This window comes from Pristiophorus japonicus, chromosome 2 (genome assembly GCF_044704955.1).
Source record: "Pristiophorus japonicus isolate sPriJap1 chromosome 2, sPriJap1.hap1, whole genome shotgun sequence".
Classification (NCBI taxonomy): domain Eukaryota; kingdom Metazoa; phylum Chordata; class Chondrichthyes; family Pristiophoridae; genus Pristiophorus; species Pristiophorus japonicus.
In genome coordinates, this window is record NC_091978.1 from 370,124,163 (window position 1) to 370,145,506 (window position 21,344).

General features: G+C 50.1%; 1 protein-coding gene across 5 annotated transcripts in view; it reads right to left on the reverse strand.

Moving 5' to 3' along the window:
* Positions 1-21,344, reverse strand: part of LOC139250615 (electrogenic sodium bicarbonate cotransporter 1-like) — a 245,188-nt gene that overhangs the window by 96,228 nt on the left and 127,616 nt on the right. For all 5 annotated transcript variants that reach the window (XM_070873017.1, XM_070873015.1, XM_070873016.1 and 2 more), the window contains exons 11-13: positions 15,104-15,217; positions 13,592-13,766; positions 8,637-8,770 (exon numbers count right to left, since the gene is read on the reverse strand). In XM_070873017.1, the coding sequence (XP_070729118.1) occupies positions 8,637-8,770; positions 13,592-13,766; positions 15,104-15,217 (423 nt within the window). The remainder of the gene's footprint in view (positions 1-8,636; positions 8,771-13,591; positions 13,767-15,103; positions 15,218-21,344) is intronic.

Here is a 21,344-nt window from a genome sequence, read left to right on the forward strand (position 1 = left end):
TTGTGGTGGTTGGAGGTCAATCATCCCAGCCCCAGGACATCGCTGCAGGAGTTCCTCAGGGCAGTGTCCTCGGCCCAACCATCTTCAGCTGCTTCATCAATGACCTTCCCTCCATCATAAGGTCAGAAGTGGGGATGTTCGCTGATGATTGCACAGTGTTCAGTTCCATTCGCAACTCCTCAGATAATGGAGCAGTCCGTGCCCGCATGCAGCAAGACCTGGACAACATTCAGGCTTGGGCTGATAAGTGGCAAGTAACATTCGTGCCACACAAGTGCCAAGCAATGACCATTGCCAATAAGTGAGAGTCTAACCAACGTCCCTTCACATTCAACAACATTCCCATCGCCGAACCCTCTACCATCAACATCCCGGGGGGTCACCATTAACCAGAACCTTGACTGGACCAGCCACATAAATACTGTGGCAACAAGAGCGGGTCAGAGGCTGGGTATTCTGTGGCTAGTGTCTCACCTCCTGACTCCCCAAAGCCTTTCCACCATCTACAAGGCACAAGTCAGGAGTGTGATGGAATACTCTCCACTTGCCTGGATGAGTGCAGCTCCAACAACACTTGAGAAGCTCGACACCATCCAGGACAAAGCAGCCCCCGTGATCGGCTCCCCATCCACCACCTTCAACACTCACTCCCTCCACCACCGGCGCCCCCTGGCTGCAGTGTGCACCATCTACAAGATGCACTGCAGCAACTCGCCAAGGCTTCTTCGGCAGCACCTCCCAAACCCGCGACCTCTACCACCTAGAAGGACAAGGGCAGCTGGCGCATGGGAACACCACCACCTCCACGTTCCCCTCCCAGTCACACACCATCCCGACTTGGAAATATATCGGCCGTTCCTTCATCGTCGCTGGGTCACAATCCTGGAACTCCCTCCCTAACAGAACTGTGGGAGCACCTTCACCACACGGACTGCAGCGGTTCAAGAAGGCGGCTCACCACCACCTTCTCAAGGGGCAATTAGGGACGGGCAATAAATGCCGGCCTTGCCAGTGACACCCACATCCCAGGAACGAATAAGAAAAGAGAACACTAAACTATAAAGTGGCTTCATCATCTCTCACGTCATTAGAATTGTTTTATAAAACCGATCTACCACAACATCGTGCGACATTCTTTGCTGCTCCCTCAGCATCAGGCAAATCGTGTAAAAGCTCCCATTAATAGCAGACTTGTGCACTGCTCACTGTGTAGGGAGTCAGTCTGGTTTGTAAATACAGGACAATTTAGCGTTATTTAATTGTGAGGCATTTATTTTTTTTAATCAGGGGAACCACATGAATCAGTACTTGAAACATTTGTACTTGTGGAAAAGGCTTTGGCCATTATTGTTTCCTGGGAAGTCGCTCCATCATCACGTTTGTTCACAGATCCTGTCAGTGCGTGCGAGAATGATACTCTATCCCGGCACACATGGAAATGTCAAAGGCGACATTTTCTCACATCTGAAAGAGCCATTGTCCAAATGCCGATGGTGGAGATTGTGCAGTGTCAACGAACCCTCGACTGAAAGTTTCTCGTCTTGCTCCATGTGCACGAATCCCTCAACTGGCAACTACGCCTACAATTATCCATCAGAAGCATAACTTTGCCACGGTTTGACGGTGGGATAGAATTCTTGCGAAGTCACCAACAAACAGATGGCGCCAACTGACATCATTGGTTCCATTACCACGGTTATCCTGCTACAACTGTACAGGGTATTGGTGAGGCCACACCTGGAGTACTGCGTGCAGTTTTGGTCTCAGTATTTAAGGAAGGATATACTTGTATTGGAGGCTGTTCAGAGAAGGTTCACTAGGTTGATTCTGGGGATGAGGGGGTTGACTTATGAGGAAAGGTTGAGTAGGTTGGGCCGATACACATTGGAGTTCAGAAGAATGAGAGGTGATCTTATCGAAACTTATAAAATAATGAGGGGGCTCAACAAGGTGGATGCAGAGAGGATGTTTCCACTGATGGGGGAAACTAAAACTAGGGGGCATAGCCCGAGAATAAGGGGCCACTCATTTAAAACTGAGATGAGGAGGAATGTCTTCTCTCAGAGGGTTGTAAATCTGTGGAATTCTCTGCCCCAGAGAGCTGTGGAGTCTGGGTCATTGAATATATTTAAGATGGAGATAGACAGATTTTTGAGTGATAAGGGAGTGAAGGGTTATGGGGAGTGGACAGGGAAGTGGAGCTGAGTCAATGATCAGATCAGCAATGATCTTATTAAATGGTGGAACAGGCTCGAGGGGCCGAATGGCCGACTCCTGCTCCTATTTCTGATGTTCTTATGAGTCCACTAGGTGGAGCAGTAATCCACTGTGGGGTCGATTACAGACAGGGCATCGCAGCCAGATCACTCTGAGGGAAACTGTGAATTTGTGAGAGCGTGTACCATGGCTTACTGCGAGTGCTTTAATTCAGTAAACTCTCACTGCGCTTTCCTGCAGCTCTGAGCTCTGTAATTGGGGTTGATTTTGACTCCCCCCTTTGCACGGCATTAATGGGGTCTTCAGAACATCATTTCTCCACTGCCCCCCACCCCACGGATTATATTCATTTCATTCTTCAGCGATTCCAATCACACCACAGGCTGAGCGTCCTCCAGCATTTCCTGGTCCAAGAGCTCCGGTCATTTTCACCATTGACCAAGTCATCGTCCTTCTCATGAAACACAAGTGTACGCCCGATAAAGGAGCGTTCTCCCGACAGAAGGAGCTGTTCATCCTTCATTTCGACAGGAGCAAAGACCCTTTTATGCAGCGAGTGGTTAGGATCTGGAATGCGCTGCCTGAGAGGGTGGTGGAGGCAGACTCAATCGTGGCTTTCAAAAGGGAGTTGGATAAGTACCTGAAGGAAAAATAATTGCAGGGCTACGGGGAAAGGACGGGGGCGTGGGACTGGCTGAGGTGCTCTTGCAGAGAGCCGGCACGGGCTCGACGGGCCGAATGGTCGCTGTAATGTATTTGCTTCGTGGGTTCTTTGCTTAAGAATTCATAGCAACACAATGCTATTAAGAACTAGTTGGTTTATTAGCAAAAGGCTTAACAATCACACGACACATTACCGGTTCATCCACCGGGCTCACAACCACCTGCCCCATCAGTGGATCCCCCGAACCCAACTGGCTGGGGTTTTATTGAGCCTTGTGAACATCACATGACTGGCTAAAGCCACTCACAATGCAACAACTCTACCAACCTGTGAGCACCCTCGCAGATGCGTACATTACAGTCTCCTTCTGTGCTGTAACCATTCCATGATTCTACAATTTTGAAGACGGCCACACCAATTCCATTCGCCTCCACCATTGCCAAGATCACCCACACGTCGTTCCTGCAGTCAGTCGGTTTACTGTCCCGTCAACACGGGCGACGCAGACGCAGCCATTTTGAAAGGGGCCTCCCTTCGGGTGTCCGAAGCACTCGCCTGTTTCAGGCGGCAGGCCCCTTCTTGATATGCAAATCGGGGTTTCCTGTGACATCACCAGGCCGGTTGCCTTTATTGGGCGGAGCCAGCGCCGTGCTCACTACGACCAGCTCCACAGACGACGGAACACAAAAAGTTAAGGGGTCGAATTATTTTCGCGATGCCCCCAGGGGAAGAGGGCTAATCTTGGCCAGTATTGCCCCAGGAACCCCCATCCTCCACGATCACAACCGCTGCACCCCCCCCCCCCCCCCCCCCCCCACTCAATTAAAAGTTTATGGAGGGTAGAGTGTTGGAGGCGGCCAGGAAAGCATTGGAATAGTCAAATCTAAAGAAGAAGACGACTTGCATTTATATAGCACCTTTCACGGCCACCGGATGTCTCACAACATTTCACAGCCAATGAAGTACTTTTGGAGTGTAGTCAATGATGTAATGTGGGAAACGCAGCAGATAATTTGTGCACAGCAAGCTCCCACAAACAGCAATATGATAATGACCAGATAATCAGTTTTAGTGATGTTGATTGAGGGATAAATATTGGTCCCAGGACACTGGGGAGAACTCCCCTGCTCTTCTTCAAAATAGTACCGTGGGATCTTTTACGCCCACCTTAGAGAGCAGACGGGGCCTCAGTTTAACATCTCATCCGACAGTGCAGTGCTCCCTCAGTACTGCCCCTCCGACAGTGCGGCACTCCCTCAGTACTGCCCCTCCGACAGTGCGGCACTCCCTCAGTACTGCCCCTCCAACAGTGCAGCGCTCCCTCAGTACTGCCCCACCAACAGTGCAGCGCTCCCTCAGTACTGCCCCTCTGACAGTGAGGCGCTCCCTCAGTACTGCCTCTCCGACAGTGCGATGCTCCCTCAGTACTGCCCCTCCGATAGTGCGATGCTCCCTCAGTACTGCCCCTCCGACAGTGCGGCTCTCCCTCAGTACTGCCCCTCCGACAGTGCGGCACTCCCTCAGTACTGCCCCTCCGACAGTGCAGCACTCCCTCAGTACTGCACTGGGAGTGTCAGCCTGGATTTATGTCCTCAAGTCTCTGGAGTGGGACTTGAACCCACAACCTTCTGACTCAGAGGCGAGAGTGCTGTAACAAAGGCATGAACGAGGGTTTGAGCAGCAGGTGAGCTGAGGCAGTGGGCGGGCGATGTTACGGAGGTGGAAGTAGGCGGTTCTGGGGATGGAGCGCATTATTATTCTTCGGAAATCAGCCAATACTTTGTGAGAAACGACACAAAGAGAAGTAACGAGAATATTTACACAACCAGCTGGTTGTGACAGATCGGGTCAGTGGAAGAGGATTGGTCACAAACTATCCTTGCACAGTCAACACGCGCAAGTTCTCATTTCTGCTCTTTCATCTTCAGAAGCACTGTTTCACTTCACTCTACTGGGCTGGCCCTGTGTGTAGTCTTTGCTTCCCAAGGCAAAGTTACATCCCCAGCAACTGTTCTATTCCTGGAACGAGGCCTCACTCCCACACACAGTTGCTGGCTGGCACAGGGGATGGCACACCACAGGTTGCCCACTCCGAACGGGTCATTATGGGATGGTACAAGGAGAGGTCGCACAAGGCTACTGATGCCAACAGCTCTGATTGGTGCAATGGCAGCCACCGATGTTCGCTGAGGCGATGAGATTCACTTCAGCTCGGCTCAAAGCAGTGCCCAAGCTTGGTGTGTGGCACAGTGCGAACCGTCACAGCAATCACACCACGCATCACCTCCTCTGACACTTCCCCTTCTGCAGAAAGGAGCAAGAAAACAAAGAGACCGAGGTCGACACTCCCAGTGCAGTACTGAGGGAGTGTTGCACTGTCGGAGGGGCAGTACTGAGGGAGTGTTGCAATGTCGGAGGGGCAGTACTGAGGGAGTGCCGCACTGTCGGAGGGGCAGTACTGAGGGAGTGTTGCACTGTCGGAGGGGCAGTACTGAGGGAGCGCCGCACTGTCGGAGGGGCAGTACTGAGGGAGCGCTGCACTGCCGGAGGGGCAGTACTGAGGGAGTGCCGCACTGTCGGTGGGGCAGTACTGAGGGAGTGTTGCATTGTCAGAGGGCCAGTACTGAGGGAGTGTTGCACTGTCGGAGGGGCAGTACTGAGGGAGTGTTGCACTGCTGGAGGGGCAGTACTGAGGGAGTGCCGCACTGTCGGAGGGGCAGTACTGAGGGAGTGTTGCATTGTCGGAGGGCCAGTACTGAGGGAGTGTTGCACTGCCGGTGGGGCAGTACTGAGGGAGTGTTGCACTGTCGGAGGGGCAGTACTGAGGGAGCGCCGCACTGTCGGAGGGGCAGTACTGATGGAGTGCCGCACTGTCGGAGGGGCAGTACTGAGGGAGCGCCGCACTGTCGGAGGGGCAGTACTGATGGAGTGCCGCACTGTCGGAGGGGCAGTGCTGAGGGAGCGCCGCACTGTCGGAGGGGCAGTGCTGAGGGAGTGCCGCACTGTCGGAGGGGCAGTGCTGAGGGAGTGCCGCACTGTCGGAGGGGCAGTGCTGAGGGAGTGCCGCACTGTCGGAGGGGCAGTACTGGCTGCTGTGATTTCTATGTAACAACAGTGATTACACTTGAGAAAGTACTTCATCGACTGTGTAGCGTTTTGGGCCGACCTGAGATTGAAAAAGGCGCTATAGAAAGGCAGGTTCTTTTTTCTTACTGATACCGGAAATCAAAGTCACTATCGAAGCACCTCCCGTCAACGGATGCAGAAACGTCATGTTTCATAGAGCGGCTTTCAGTCAGCACTGGGCAGCAGCACATGCTGACTTAACAACATTTAAAAACAGATATATACATTTAAACCTGTGGCACTTATTCACGGCTGCATCTTAGTCGCATGGTGCCCCGAAGGTTACCGGGGCTGGTTCAACTGTCAATAAATCAGTGTTTGTATTATTTTCAAGGTCTAAATCATAAAGGATTTTTGATAGAGTAAATAGGGAGACACTAGCAGGAGGGTCGGTAACCAGGGGACACGGATTTAAGGTCACTGGCAAAAGAATCAGAGGGGGAGATGAGAAAGAAGATTTTGTTTACGCAGCGAGTTGTTGTGATCGGGAACGCGCTGCCTGAAAGGGCGGTGGGAGCAGATTCAATAGTAACTTTCAAATTGGATAAATACTTGGAAAGGAAAAATTTGCTGGGCTGTGAGGAAAGAGCGAGGGGAGTGGGACTGATCGGATCGCTCTGTCACTGAGCCGGCAAAATGGCGCAAACTGAAAACAGCTACAACGCACCTGAGGGTGAAACGTACCCTCAGTCTGTGTCCGTGGTTACCGGCGCTCCTGCCCTTCCGCCAGTGGGAAACGTTTCTCCCTATGTATTATCATAGAATCTTACAAAGTTACAGCACGGAAGGAGGTCATTTCGGCCCATCGTGTCCGTGCCGGCTGACCAAGAGCTAATCCCACTTTCCAGCTCTCGGTCCATAGCCCTGCAGGTTACAACACTTCAGGTGCACATCCAAGTACTTTTTAAATGTGGTGAGGGTTTCTGCCTCTACCACCCTTTCAGGGAGTGAGTTCCAGACCCCCACCGCCCTCTGGGTGAAGAAATTTCCCCTCAAATCCCCTCTAAACCTCCCCCCAATTACTTTAAGCTCTGTCAAAATCTTTCATATTTTTGAACACCTCCCCTTAACCTTCTCTGCTCCAAGGAGAACAACCCCAGCTTCTCCAGTCTATCCCCGTCACTGAAGTCCCTCATCCCTGATAGCATAGAAACATAGAAAATAGGAGCAGTAGTAGGCCATTCGGCCCTTCGAGTCTGCACCGCCATTCAATATGATCATGGCTGATCCTCTATCTCAACACCATATTCCCGCTTTTTCCCCATACCCCTTGATGCTGTTTGTGTCTAGAAATCTATCTATCTCTCTCTTAAATATATTCAGTGACTTGGCCTCCACAGCCTTCTGTGGTGGAGAATTCCACAGGTTCACCACCCTCTGAGTGAAGACATTTCTCCTCATCTCGGTCCTAAATTTCCTACCCCGCATCCTGAGACTGTGACCCCTTGTTCTAGACTTCCCAGCCCCGGGGAAACAACCTCGCCGCATCCAGTCTATCCAACCCAGTCGGAATGTTATATGTTTCAATGAGATCCCCTCTCATTCTTCTAAACTCGAGTGAATACAGGCCTAGTCGACCCAATCTCTCCTCATACGGCAGTCCTGCCATCCCAGGAATCAGTCTGGTGAACCTTTGCTGCACTCCCTCTATGGCAAGTATATCCTTTCTTAGGTAAGGAGACCAAAACTGCACACAATACTCCAGGTGCGGTCTCACCAAGGCCCTGTATAACTGTAGTAAGACATCCTTACTCCTGTACTCAAATCCTCTTGCAATGAAGGCCAACATACCATTTGCCTTCCGAACTGCTTGCTGCACCTGCATTCCAATAAATCTCCGCAGCCTCTCCAAGGCCTTGACATCCTTCCTAAAGTGTGGTGCCCAGAATTGGACACAATCCTCTAGCTGGGGCCTAACCAGTGATGTATAAAGGTTTAGCATAACTGTGTACTCTACTTATAAAACCCAGGATACTGTACGTCTTGTGTTCAACAGCATTATCAACATGCCCTGCCACCTTCAACGATTTGTGTCCGTACATCCCCAAGTTTGCCTCTTACAACTTTCCCAGCTGCCTGGAAGAGTGGTGGATGCAGAAACCCTCACCACTTTTACGAGATGGTTGGATGGGCACTTAAAGTGCAGTAACCCGCAGGGTTACGGACCGAGAGCTGGTAATTGGGATTAGACTGGATGACCTTTTGTTGGACGGTGCAGATATAATGGTAAGTACTGCAGGGTATAGAATACGGCCAGGGTGATCTCCTGGACAAGTTTCGATCGCCTGGATGGGTCGGAGAGGAATTTTCCCAGATTTTTTCCCCCTAAATTGGCCTGGGTTTTTATCTAGTTTTTGCCTCTCCCAGGAGATCACATGGCTCCGGTTGGGGTGGAGTGTAGAATGTTTCAGTGTAAGGGGTGTCGCAGTTGTGTGAGACGGACTGGTTGGGCTGGGTGTTCTTTACCTTTCCGCCATCGTTCATAGGTTTATATGTAACCTTCAGGGCTGCTGACCGAGGGCCGTGCGGCTCTTTGTCGGCCGGTGCAGGACACGATGGGCCGAAATGGCCTCCTTCTGCGCTGTAAATTTCTATATTTTTATTGAGTTTATACTGTGGTTGCACTTACTTGCTAAAACTGAAGAGCAGGCGTTCGAAGACCAGCACAGGCCCAGTGCTGCTGAGGATGGTGAGTGGCTGCCCGGCAAAGAGGCAGAAGACAGCACCACTGACAGCTGTGCCCAGAAAACTCTCCAGCACCCCCTGAGGGACACAAGGAATCGCAATCAGCAAACACTCTCACACACTGTGCCTGGCCTTCTGCCGGCTTTACAACCCCGGAGAAAGGTTATGTCGGAGGCAATTACATCGAGTGTACGGCACACAAACAGGCCACTAGGCCCCACCGCTCCGTGCCGGGGTTTATGCTCCACACCAGCCCCCTCCCACCCCTCTCCATCTCACTCCATCACCATATCCTTCTATTCCTTTCTCCCTCATGTGTTTATCCAGCTTCCCCTTAAATGCATCGATACTATTCACCTCAACCCCTCCCTGTGGGAGCGAGTTCCACATTCTCACCCCTCTCTGAGAGTAGAATCTTCTTTATAGACCATCGGATGCCTTGAGCATAATCAGTTTCTCGACAGCAATAACAATAACCTGTATTTATATAGCGCCTTTATCGTAGTGAAACATCCCAAGGTGCTTCACAGGAGTATTAAGAGACAAAAAAAAACTTGACACCGAGCCGCACGAGGAGAAATTAGCGCAGGTGACCAAAAGTTTGGTCAAAGAGGTGGGTTTAAAGGAGCGTCTTGAAGGAGGAAAGAGATGTAGAGAAGCGGAGAGGTTTAGGGAGGGAGTTCCAGAGCTTGGGGCCCAGGCAACAGAAGGCACGGCCACCGATGGTGGATTGATTATAATCAGGGATGCTCAAGAGAGCAGAATTAGAGGAGTGCAGACATCTCGGGGGGTTATGGGGCTGGAGGAGATTACAGAGATAGGGAGGGGCGAGGGCTATGGAGGGATTTGAAAACACGGATGGGAATTTTGAAACCGAGGTGTTGCTTAACTGGGAGCCAATGTAGGTCAGCGAGCACAGGGGGTGATGGGTGAGCGGGAATTAGAAACATAGAAAATATGTGCAGGAGTAGGCCATTCGGCCCTTCAAGCCTGCACCACCATTCAATAGGATCATGGCTGATCATTCACCTCAGTACCCCTTTCCTGCTTTCTCTCCATACCCCTTGATCCCTTTAGTCATAAGGGCCATATCTAACTCCTTCTTGAATATATCTAATGAACTGGCATCAACAACTCTTTGCAGCAGGGAATTCCACAGGTTAATAACTCTCTGAGTGAAGAAGTTTCTCCTCATCTCAGTCCTAAATGGCTTACCCCTTATCCTTAGACTATATCCCCTGGTTCTGGACTTCCCGAACATCTGGAACATTCTTCCTGCATCTAACCTGTTCAGTCCCATCAGGATTTTATATGTTTCTATGAGATCCCCTCTCATCCTTCTAAACTCCAGTGAATAAAGGCTCAGTCGATCCAGTCTCTCCTCATATGTCAGTCCTGCCATCCCGGGAATCAGTCTGGTGAACCTTCACTGCACTCCCTCAATAGCAAGAACATCCTTCCTCAGATTAGGAGACCAAAACTGAACACAATATTCCAGGTGAGGCCTCACCAAGGCCCTGTACAACTGCAGTAAGACCTCTCTGCTCCTATACTCAAATCCCCTAGCTATGAAGGCCAATATACCATTTGCCTTCTTCACCGCCTGCTGTACCTGTATGCCAACTTTCAATGACTGAGGTACCATGACACCCAGGTCTCATTGCACCTCCCCTTTTCCTAATTTGCTGCCATTCAGATAATATTCTGCCTTCGTGTTTTTTCCCCAAAGTGGATAACCTCACATTTATCCACATTATACTGCATCTGCCATGTATTTACCCACTCACCTAACCTGTCCAAGTCACCCTACAGCCTCTTAGCGTCCTCCTCACAGCTCACACCGCCACCCAGCTTAGTGTCATCTGCAAACTTGGAGATATTGCACCCAGTCTTAGATGAAGGAATTGAGTGTGAGTTAGGACATGGGGCAGCAGAGTTTTGGATCACCTCTAGTTTACGTAGGGTAGAATGTGGGAGGCCAGCTAGGAGTGCGTTGGAATAGTCAAGTCTAGAGGTAACAAAGGCATGGGTGAGGGTTTCAGCAGCGGATGAGCTGAGGCAGGGACGGAGACGGGCGATGTTACGGAGGTGGAAATAGGCGGTCTTAGTTATGCCGCGGATATGTGGTCTAACTAAACATCGGGTGGTTCTGGGGCTATTAACGTGCAGAGAGAAAAGATAAAGTTTGTGGTACGGAGTAAAATTTATTCGACAAACAACCTAAGTGTTAAAGGAAACCATTAATTTTAGAATCATATGGAAGGAGGCCATTCGGCCCATCGTGCTTGTGAAAGAGCGATTCAATTAGCCCCACTCCCCCTCTGTTCGTTCCCCACAGTCCTGAAAAAATTTTATTTTCAAGTATTTATCCAATTCCCCGTTTGAAAGCTACTATTGAATCTGCTCCCACCGCCCTTTCAGGCAGCGCGTTCCCGATCATAACAACTCGCTGCGTTTGAATCCTTCAGTTTATATCGCTTTCCTCATTGACATATGAGGAGAAAATGGATCGACTGGAGTTTAGATGGATGAGAGGGAATCTCATAGAAACATATAAAATTCTGATGGGATTGGACAGGTTAGATGCAGGAAGAATGTTCCCGATTTTGGGGAAGTCCAGAACCAGGGGTCACAGTCTAAGGATAAGGGGTAGGCCATTTAGGACCGAGATGAGGAGAAACTTCTTCACTCAGAGAATTGTTAACCTGTGGAATTCTCTACCGCAGAGAGTTGTTGAGGCCAGTTCATTGGATATATTCAAGAGGGAGTTAGATATGGCCCTTACGGCTAAAGGGATCAAGGGGTATGGAGAGAAAGCAGGAAAGGGGTACTGAGGGAATGATTAGCCATGATCTTATTGAATGGTGGTGCCGGCTTGAAAGGCTGAATGGCCTACTCCTGCACCTATTTTCTATGTTTCTATGTTTCTTCCTTCCAAATGCATCTCTTCATGTTTCTCTGCGTTACGTTCCATCTGCCATGTGTCCGCCCAATTCCCCACTCTGTCCATGTCCTCCTGATATCTGTAATTATCCTCCTCATTACTATATTTCCAAGCATTGTGTCATCCCAGGTCGTTAATGTATATGAAAAAGATCAGTGGTCCTAATACCGACCCATAAGAACGTAAGAAATCGGAGCAGGAGTCGGCCATTCGGCTCCTTGAGCCTGCTCCACCATTCAATTTTTTGCCTCTCCCAGGAGATCACATGGCTCCGGTTGGGGTGGAGTGTAGAATGTTTCAGTATAAGGGGTCTCAGAGTTGTGTGGGACGGACTGGTTGGGCTGGGTGCTCTTTGCCTTTCCGTCATTGTTCATAGGTTTATATGTAACCTTTAGGGCTGCTGACCGAGGGCCGTGCGGCTCTTTGTCGGCCATCGCGGACACGATGGACGGAAATGGCCTCCTTCTGCGCTGTAAATTTCTATGTTTGCAGTAAGATCATGGACTCAGCTCCACTTCCCTGCCCGCTCCCCCATAATCCTTTACTCCCTTATCGCTCAAAAATCTGTCTATCGCCACCTTAAATATATTCAATGACCCAGCCTCCACAGCTCTCTGGGGCAGAGAATTCCACAGATTTACAAACCTCTGAGAGAAGAAATTTCTCTTCATCTCAGTACCCCTCCCGAGCCCCTCACCTTCACACACCATTTTTTCTCCCTGGGGATCACTACTGCACATTTCCCTCCAGTCTGAAACACAACCGTTCACCCCTACCCTCTGCTTTCTGTCCCTGAGCCAATATCGTACTCATGATGCCACTGGCCCTTCAATCCCATTTTGTTAACAAGTCTATTACATGGAATGATGGGCCGAATGGTCTATTACTGTGCTGTCACATTCAAGGTCACATACACCCAGGAAGTCAGAGTCTAAATGGGATGGGGGGAGTCAAGGGATTATGGGGAAACAGGTACATAAATCATTAAAAGTCACGGTGCTACTTTTATAAGGCCATAAAAAGCAAACCAAACACTGCAGTTAATTGCTGGAGGGATAGAACTGAAAAAGCAAGAAGTTATGTTAAACTTGTATCGGACCTTGGTTAGACCACACGGGGAGCACTGAGCACAATGCTGGTCGCTGTATTATAACAAGGATAGAGAGGCAGTACAGAAGGTGCAAAAAAGGATTTACAAGGCTGATACCAGAACTCAGAGGTTTTAATTATCAGGAACAACTGAACAGGCTAGAAAGGAGAAGGCTGAGGGGGCAACCAGAAAGAGGTCTTTAACATTATGAAAGGGTAGACGTAGAGGAGATGTTTCCCCTTGTGGGGGAGACCAGAACTAGAGGCCATCGATAAAGGACAGTCACTAATAAACCCAATGGGGAATTCAGGAGAAACTTCTTTACCCAGAGAGTGGTGAGAATGTGGAACTCGCTGCCACAGGGAGGGGTTGAGGCGAATAGTATCGATGCATTTAAGGGGAAGCTGGATAAACACATGAGGGAGAAAGGAATAGGAGTGTAGAATGTTTCAGTGTAAGGGGTGTCGCAGTTGTGTGGGGCGGACTGGTTGGGCTGGGTGCCCTTTGCCTTTCCGCCATTGTTCATTGTTCATAGGTTTATATATAACCTTCAGGGCTGCTGACCGAGGGCCGTGCGGCTCATTGTCGGCCGGTGTGGACACGATGGGCCGGAATGGCCTCCTCCTGCGCTGTAAATTTCTATGTTTCCATGTTATACTGATGGGGTGAGATGAAGAGGGGTGGGAGGGGGCTGGTGTGGAGCATAAACCCCGGCACGGAGCGGTGGGGCCCAATGGCCTGTGTCTGTGCCGTACATTCTGTGTGATTCTACGTGTGACAGAGTTGGAAGAAAGTCACGATCAGCCTCCTAACTGGGACGGCCCAGCAATAAAATGCCGGACGGGCGCGGGAAGCGGCCGCGAACCTGCATGTTGTCGGTAGCATCCCCGAGGAGGCCCCCGAAGGTGATGGCATTGGTCACGGTCCCCAGGTAGATGAAGAGAATGGCAGAGAGAGACTGGATGCTCAGCGCGTCGTAGAAGTCGCTAGCGAACCATGGGACTTTCCTCTTGATGTCCGCCACAAAGCCGCCAAAGAACCTGAGGGGGTCAGACAAAACAAGAGCGAGAATGGGTCATTGAAAGAAACAACATGATCCCTGAGAGAAGCCTGGACAGTGCACAGAGAATGAAACGTAAGGTGGATCATGATAGCGTGTCCGAGGGGATTAACAGCAAAAGGAAGCTAGCCTTGTAATATTCATAGGTTTCCCAAGCTCGCGCCAGGATATAATCAGAACTTAAGAATTAGGAGCAGGAGTCGGCCATTCAGCCCCTAGAGCCTGCTCTGCCCTTCAATAAGATCATGGCTGATAATTGACCTCAACTCCACTTCCCCGCCCGATCCCTTGGTTCCCTTAGTGCCCAAAAATCTATCAATCTCAGCCTTGAATATAGTCAACGACTCAGCCTCCACAGCCCTCTGGGACAGAGAATTCCAAAGATTCACAACCCTCTGGGTGAAGAAATTCCTCCTCATCTCAGTCTTAAATGGCCGACTTCTCCCCTAGAGGTAGAAACCCTCACCACATTTAAAAAGTACTTGGATGTGCACCTGAAGTGCCATAACCTACAGGGCAACGGACCGAGAGCTGGAAAATGGGATTAGTCTGGATAGCTCTTTGTCGGCCAGTGCAGACACGATGGGCCGAAATGGCCTCCTTCTGTGCTGTAAATGTTTATGATTCTATGAATGGCGCAACAGACTCGAGGGGATGAACGGCCTCCTCCTGTTCCTGTGCAACCTTCCAATTTAGCAGCAACCATGCTGCCAATTAGGCCAAGGAGCTGCATAACACTCGCCGACAATTATTAAATTACACTCGGGCTTTGTCCCAGAGAGTCTGTCATAAGTCTCTCATTGAAACATACACAATTCTTACAGGGCTTGACAGGGTAGATGCAGAGAGGATGTTTCCCCCGGGCTGGGGAGTCTAGAACCAGGGGTCGCAGTCCCAGGATAAGGGGTCGGCCATTTAAGACTGAGATGAGGAGGAATTTCTTCACTCAGAGGGTGGTGAATCTTTGGGATTCTCTGCCCCAGAGGGCTGTGGAGGCTCAGTCGTTGAGTATATTCAAGACAGAGATCGGTAGATTTTTGGATATTGACGGAATCAAGGGATATGGGGATTGGGCGGGAAAGTGGAGTTGAGGTAGAAGATCAGCCATGGTCTTATTGAATGGTGGAGCAGGCTCGAGGGGCCGAATGGCCGACTCCTGCTTCTAATTATCATGTTCTTATAAACACGAACAGTTAAAAAGAAGGGTGCAAATTACAGTCCAACGCAATCAAAGATGGATTCCTGTCAAACTATTTTGATTGTTTTTTTGTATTTAACGTTGTTTCGCAGTCAAATATTTATCAACGTCTCGATTACCGTCCGGTCTTCTTCAGCTCCTCTGGAACTTCATGCCCGCCACTCCCGTGCCCACCATCATGAGGCATGTCTCCGTTCATCTGCAGGCTTTCTCCTCCAGAAATCATGTTCTTCCTGTTTAAAATGAAGATGGTGTTAAAACACTCCGCTCCCTCGCGCCTGTGTTACATCGAGTTACATCGAGTGTACGACCCAGGAACAGGCCATTGGGCCCCACCGCTCCGTGCCGGGGTTTAAGCTTCACACCAGCCTCTTCCCACCCCTCTCCATCTCACCCCATCACCATATCCTTCTATTCCTTTCTCCCTCATGTGTTTATCCAGCTTCCCCTTAAATACATCGATACTATTCACCTCAACCGCTCCCTGTGGCAGCGAGTTCCACATTCTCACCATTCTCTGGGTAAAGAAACATAGAAACATGGAAATTTAGGAGGCCATTTCGGTCCATCGTGTCCATGCCGGCCAACAAAGAGCCACATGGCCCTTGGTCAACAGCCCTAAAGGTTACATATAAACCTATGAACAATGACGGAAAGGCAAAGAGCACCCAGCCCAACCAGTCCGCCCCACACAACTGCGACACCCCTTATACTGAAACTTTCTACACTCCACCCCAACCGGAGTCATGTGATCTCCTGGGAGAGGCAAAAACCAGATTAAAAACCCAGGCCAATTTAGGGAGAGAAAATCTGGGAAAATTCCTCTCCGACCCATCCAGGCGATCGACACTAGTCCAGGAGATCACCCTGGCCGTATTTGATTCCCTGCAGTACTTACCGTTATATCTGCGCCATCCAACAAAAGGTCATCCAAAGTAATCCCAATAACAGCTCTAGGTTCGTAACCCTGCAGGTTACGGTACTTTAAGTGCCCATCCAACCATCTCTTTGAAGTGGTGAGGGTTTCTGCATCCACCACTCTTCCAGGCAGCAAGTTCCAGATCCCCACAACCCTCTGCGCAAAGAAGCACCCCCTCAAATCCCCTCTAAACCTTCCAGCAACCATGTTAAAACTATGCCCCCTTGGTGAGACCACACCTTGAGTATTGTGTGCAGTTTTGGTCTCCTAATCTGAGGAAGGACATTCTTTCCATTGAGGGAGTGCAGCGAAGGTTCACCAGACTGATTCCCAGGATGGCAGGACTGACATATGAAGAAAGACTGGATCGACTAGGCTTATATTCACTGTAATTTAGAAGAATGAGCGGGGATCTCATAGAAGCATATAAAATTCTGACAGGATTGGACAGGTTAGATGCAGGACGAATGTTCCCGATGTTGGGGAAGTCCAGAACCAGGGGTCACAGTCTAAGGATAAGGAGTAAGCCATTTAGGACCGAGATGAGGAGAAACTTTTCACTCAGAGAATTGTGAACCTATGGAATTCTTTACCACAGAAAGTTGTTGAGTCTAGTTCGTTGGATATATTCAAAAGGGAGTTAGATGTGGCTCTTACAGCTAAAGGAATCAGGGAGTATAGAGAGAAGGCAGGAATGGGGTACTCAAGTTGCATGATCAGCCATGATCATATTGAATGGTGGTGCAGGCTCGAAGGGCTGAACAGCCCATGTTTCTATGTAATAGACCCCTCCACCAATGGAAATAGACCCTTACTATCCACGAGGTCCATCGTATGCACTACCCTCAATATTTTGTACACCCCGATGCGGTCTCCTCTCAATCACCTCTGTTCCAATGAGAACAAATCCAGCCGAACCAATCTGTCCTCATAACTAAGATTCTCCATTCCAGGCAGCATCCTAGTAAATCTCCTCTGCACCCTCTCTAGTGCAATCACGTCCTTCCTATAATAGAGCCTAACCAAAGTATTATACAATTTAAGCATAACCTCCCTACTCTTGTATTCTCTGCCTCGGCCAATAAAGGCAAGTATTCCGTATGCCTTCTTAACCACCTTATCCACCTGGCCTGCTACTTTCGGAGATCTGTGGACAAGCACTCCAAGGTCCCTTTGTTCAGCTACACTATTAAGTAGCCTATAATACACTATTAATGTGTATACCCTTTCCTTATTAGCCCTCCCAAAGTGCATTACCTCACACTTCTCTGAATTAAATTCCATTTGCCACTGCTCTGCCCATCTGACCAGTAGATTGATATCCTCCTGCAGCCCATGACTTTCCTCTTCATTATCAACCACACAGCCAATTTTAGTATCATCTGCAAACTTCTTAATCATACTTCCTATATTCAAATCTAAATCGTTGATATATACCACAAAAAGCAAGGGACCCAGTACTGAGCCCTGTGGAACCCCACTGGAAACATCCTTCCAGTCACAAAAACATCCATCAACCATCACCCTTTGCTTCCTACCTCTAAGCCAATTTTGGATCCGACTTGCCACTTTGCCCTGTATCCCATGGGCTTTAACCTTCATGACCAGTCTACCATGTGGGGCCTTATCAAAAGCTTTGCTAAAGTCCATTTATACTACATCGTACGCACTACCCTCATCGACCCTCCTGGTTACCTCCTCAGTTTCTCCTGAATTCCCCATTTAATTTATTAGTGACTATCTTATATCGATGGCCCCTGGTTCTGGTCTCCCCCACAAGTGGAAACATCTTCTCTACGTCTACCCTATCCAACCCTTTCAGAATCTTAAAGGCCTCTATCAGATCACCCCTCAGCCTTCTCTTGCCGAGAGAAAAGAGCCCCAGCCTGTTCAACCTTTCTTGATCATTATAACCTGTCAGCTCTGGTATCATCCCTGTGATTCTTTGTTGCACTTTCTCCAGGGCCTATATATCCGTTTTATAATATGGAGACCAGAACTGTGCATCGTGCTCCAAGTGTGGTCTAACCAAGGTTCTGTACAAGTGCTCCCTCAGCTCTGCCCTTCGAAGTGCAGCACTCCCTCAGTACTGCCCCGACAGTGCGGCGCTCCCTCAGTACTGCCCCTCCGACAGTGCGGCGCTCCCTCAGTACTGCCCCTCCGACAGTGCGGCTCTCCGTCAGTACTGCCCCTCCGACAGTGCGGCACTCCGTCAGTACTGCCCCTCCGACAGTGCGGCACTCCCTCAGTACTGCACTGGGAGTGTCAGCCTGGATTTTGTGCTCAAGTCCCTGGAACGAGACTTGTATCCACAACCTTCTGACTGAGAGGCGATGGTGCTGCCCACTGAACCATAGTATCACTAAGTAAATCGATCTTTTATCAAGATTTGTAGAGTGCATGGGAATAAGTCCACACCTGAACAGAAGTCTCATTAAAGGGAGAGTTGGGTTCAGCAGGCCACAGTTAATAAGCTTGTGCAATTCTGTACCTGTTCACTGAGAAGGCACCAAATTATTATCAAGGGTGAAAGTACCAATGAATGTTTTATCTTGAAATGATTCCACCTGTAAGCTGTTTGAAACTGGTCAGGACTGGAATCGCTCGTAAAGTTTCAAATATAATTTCTGCTTCTTATTATAGAACAGAGACAGGCCAAAACCTTTTGCAAGACTGTGCCCATCGACTAAGGGTTCAAAGCCAGTGCCACTTTATCTTATCTACAGTTTAATGTAGCGATTGCGGTGCAAGGTCCTGATTGGCTACCTGAAGGAGCAGACCATTGTAAAGCATTGCATGACTAGTTCTGTTGGCCATTGGAGGGGTCTTCAGCCACCTGGGCCCGAAGCTCTGGAATTCCCACCCTAAACCACTCCGTCAATCCTCCTTTAAGATGCTCCTTAAAAAGTGCCAGTCGTGGCTCAGTGGGCAGCACTCTCGTTTCTGAGTCAGAAGGTTGTGGGTTCAAGTCCCACTCAGGGGACTTGGGCACATAAATCCAGGCTGACACTCCCAGTGCAGTACTGAGGGAGTGCCGCACTGTCGGAGGGGCAGTGCTGAGGGAGTGCCGCACTGTCGGAGGGGCAGTGCTGAGGGAGCACCGCACTGTCGGAGGGACAGTTGCGAGCCAAAATTCTGGGGGTTGGTGGAGCAGGGATCTGTCACAGGCCTGGTTTGAATTTGGAACAAATATGTTGGAAGGATTTGAGGGGAAGTTTCTTCACCCAGAGGGTGGTGGGGGTCTGGAACTCACCGCCTGAAAGGGTGGTAGAGGCAGAAACCCTCACCACATTTAAAAAGTACTTGGATGTGCACCTGAAGTGCCGTAACCTGCAGGGCTACGGACCCAGAGCTGGAAAGTGGGATTAGGCTGGGGAGCTCTTTGTCGGCCGGCATGGACACGATGGGCCGAATGGCCTCCTTCCGTGCTGTAAATTTCTATGATTCGATGTTGGTTGCCGGCCTTAACTATCATTTAACAATGATTAAATCAAACTGTTTTCTAAACCAAGAAGGAACCACTTTAGCCTTGGTGCAGTGGAGAGGGAGGAGTCTCCATCTGGAGTCAGTTTGTATTATAATGAGCAGTTAAGTGCTTGCTCTGATGAACACAACACCAGCCCCGGTTTGTACGCAATGTTCTACTCTTTTGACCTAACTGCGCAATAAAATACACTGAGATAGAACTGCTCGTTAATCTGCGCCTGTAATCGTTCCTGCTCGTTTCAGGCCTTTACACGTGACCTGAAATCATAAAGCAGGTCTTCACATCTTGGTGCCAACACCTCGAGCTTTAAATTGCCATCCAAACGCTTTCATGTGACAATTCATCAGTGTCAGCCGTGGCTCAGTGGGCAGCACTCTCGTCTCTGAGTCAGGAGGTTGTGGGTTCAAGTCCCCACGCCAGAGACTCGAGCACATAAATCGAGGCTGACACTCCCAGTGCAGTACTGAGGGAGTGCCACAGTGTTGGAGGGGCAGTACTGAGGGAGTGCCGCAGTGTCGGAGGGGCAGTACTGAGGGAGCAGCGCACTGTCGGAGGGGCAGTACTGAGGGAGTGCTGCACTGTCAGAGAGGCAGTACTGAGGGAGCAGCGCACTGTCGGAGGGGCAGTACTGAGGGAGTGCTGCACTGTCGGAGGGGCAGTACTGAGGGAGCAGCGCACTGTTGGAGGGGCAGTACTGAGGGAGTGCCGCAGTGTCGGAGGGGCAGTACTGAGGGAGCAGCGCACTGTCGGAGGGGCAGTACTGAGGGAGTGCTGCACTGTCGGAGAGGCAGTACTGAGGGAGCGCCGCACTGTCGGAGGGGCAGTACTGAGGGAGCGCCGCACTGTCGGAGGGGCAGTACTGAGGGAGCGCCGCACTGTCTGAGGGGCAGTACTGAGGGAGCGCCGCACTGTCTGAGGGGCAGTGCTGAGGGAGAGCCGCACAGTCGGAGGGGCGGTACTGAGGGAACGCTGCACTGTCGGAGGGGCAGTGCTGAGGGAGCGCTGTACTGTCGGAGGGGCAGTACTGAGGGAGTGCCGCAATGTCGGAGGGGCAGTACTGAGGGAGCGCCGCACTGTCTGAGGGGCAGTACTGAGGGAGCGCCGCACTGTCTGAGGGGCAGTGCTGAGGGAGAGCCGCACAGTCGGAGGGGCGGTACTGAGGGAACGCTGCACTGTCGGAGGGGCAGTGCTGAGGGAGTGCTGCGCTGTCGGAGGGGCAGTGGTGAGGGAGTGCTGCACTGTCGGAGGGGCAGTGCTGAGGGAGCGCTGCACTGTCGGAGGGGCAGTACTGAGGGAGTGCTGCACTGTTGGAGATCCCGTGCTTCGGATGTGACCTCAAACCCTGTCTGCTTTCTCAGGTTGATGTAAAAGTACCCATGGCATTGTTTTGAAGAGCAAGGAAAGTACTAGCCAATATTTATCCTTAAACCAAGATCATTAAAAACAGATTATCCGCTCATTATCACATTGCGGTTTGTGTGTAAATCAGTCATTGAAGCATTCTGTCTACAGATAATCCACAAAGCAATCGACTGCGCGGAGGGGAGGGCACAGGGGATGAGAAAACGTGTTACCATGGAAAACAACACACGCTGGGTTCCTTCTCAAGTAATGACGCTGATTGGCTCCCTGAGGTTGTCTAAGTACGCCAGTATCAACAACCGATTGTCCATTGAGAAGTGTGGTGGAAGAGACCAGAGAAGACGGACAAACACAGGAAGAGGGGGGAAAGAGGGAATAAGAGACAGAAAGAAAAGAAAGACTTGCATTTATATAGCGCCTTTCATGACCACCGGACATCCCAATGCACTTTACAGCCAATGAAGTACTTTTGAAGTGTAGTCACTGTTGAAATGTGGGAAACGCAGCAGCCAATTTGCACACAGCAAGCTCCCACACACAGCAATGTGATAAAGACCGGTTAATCTGTTTTTTTGTTATGTTGATTGAGGGA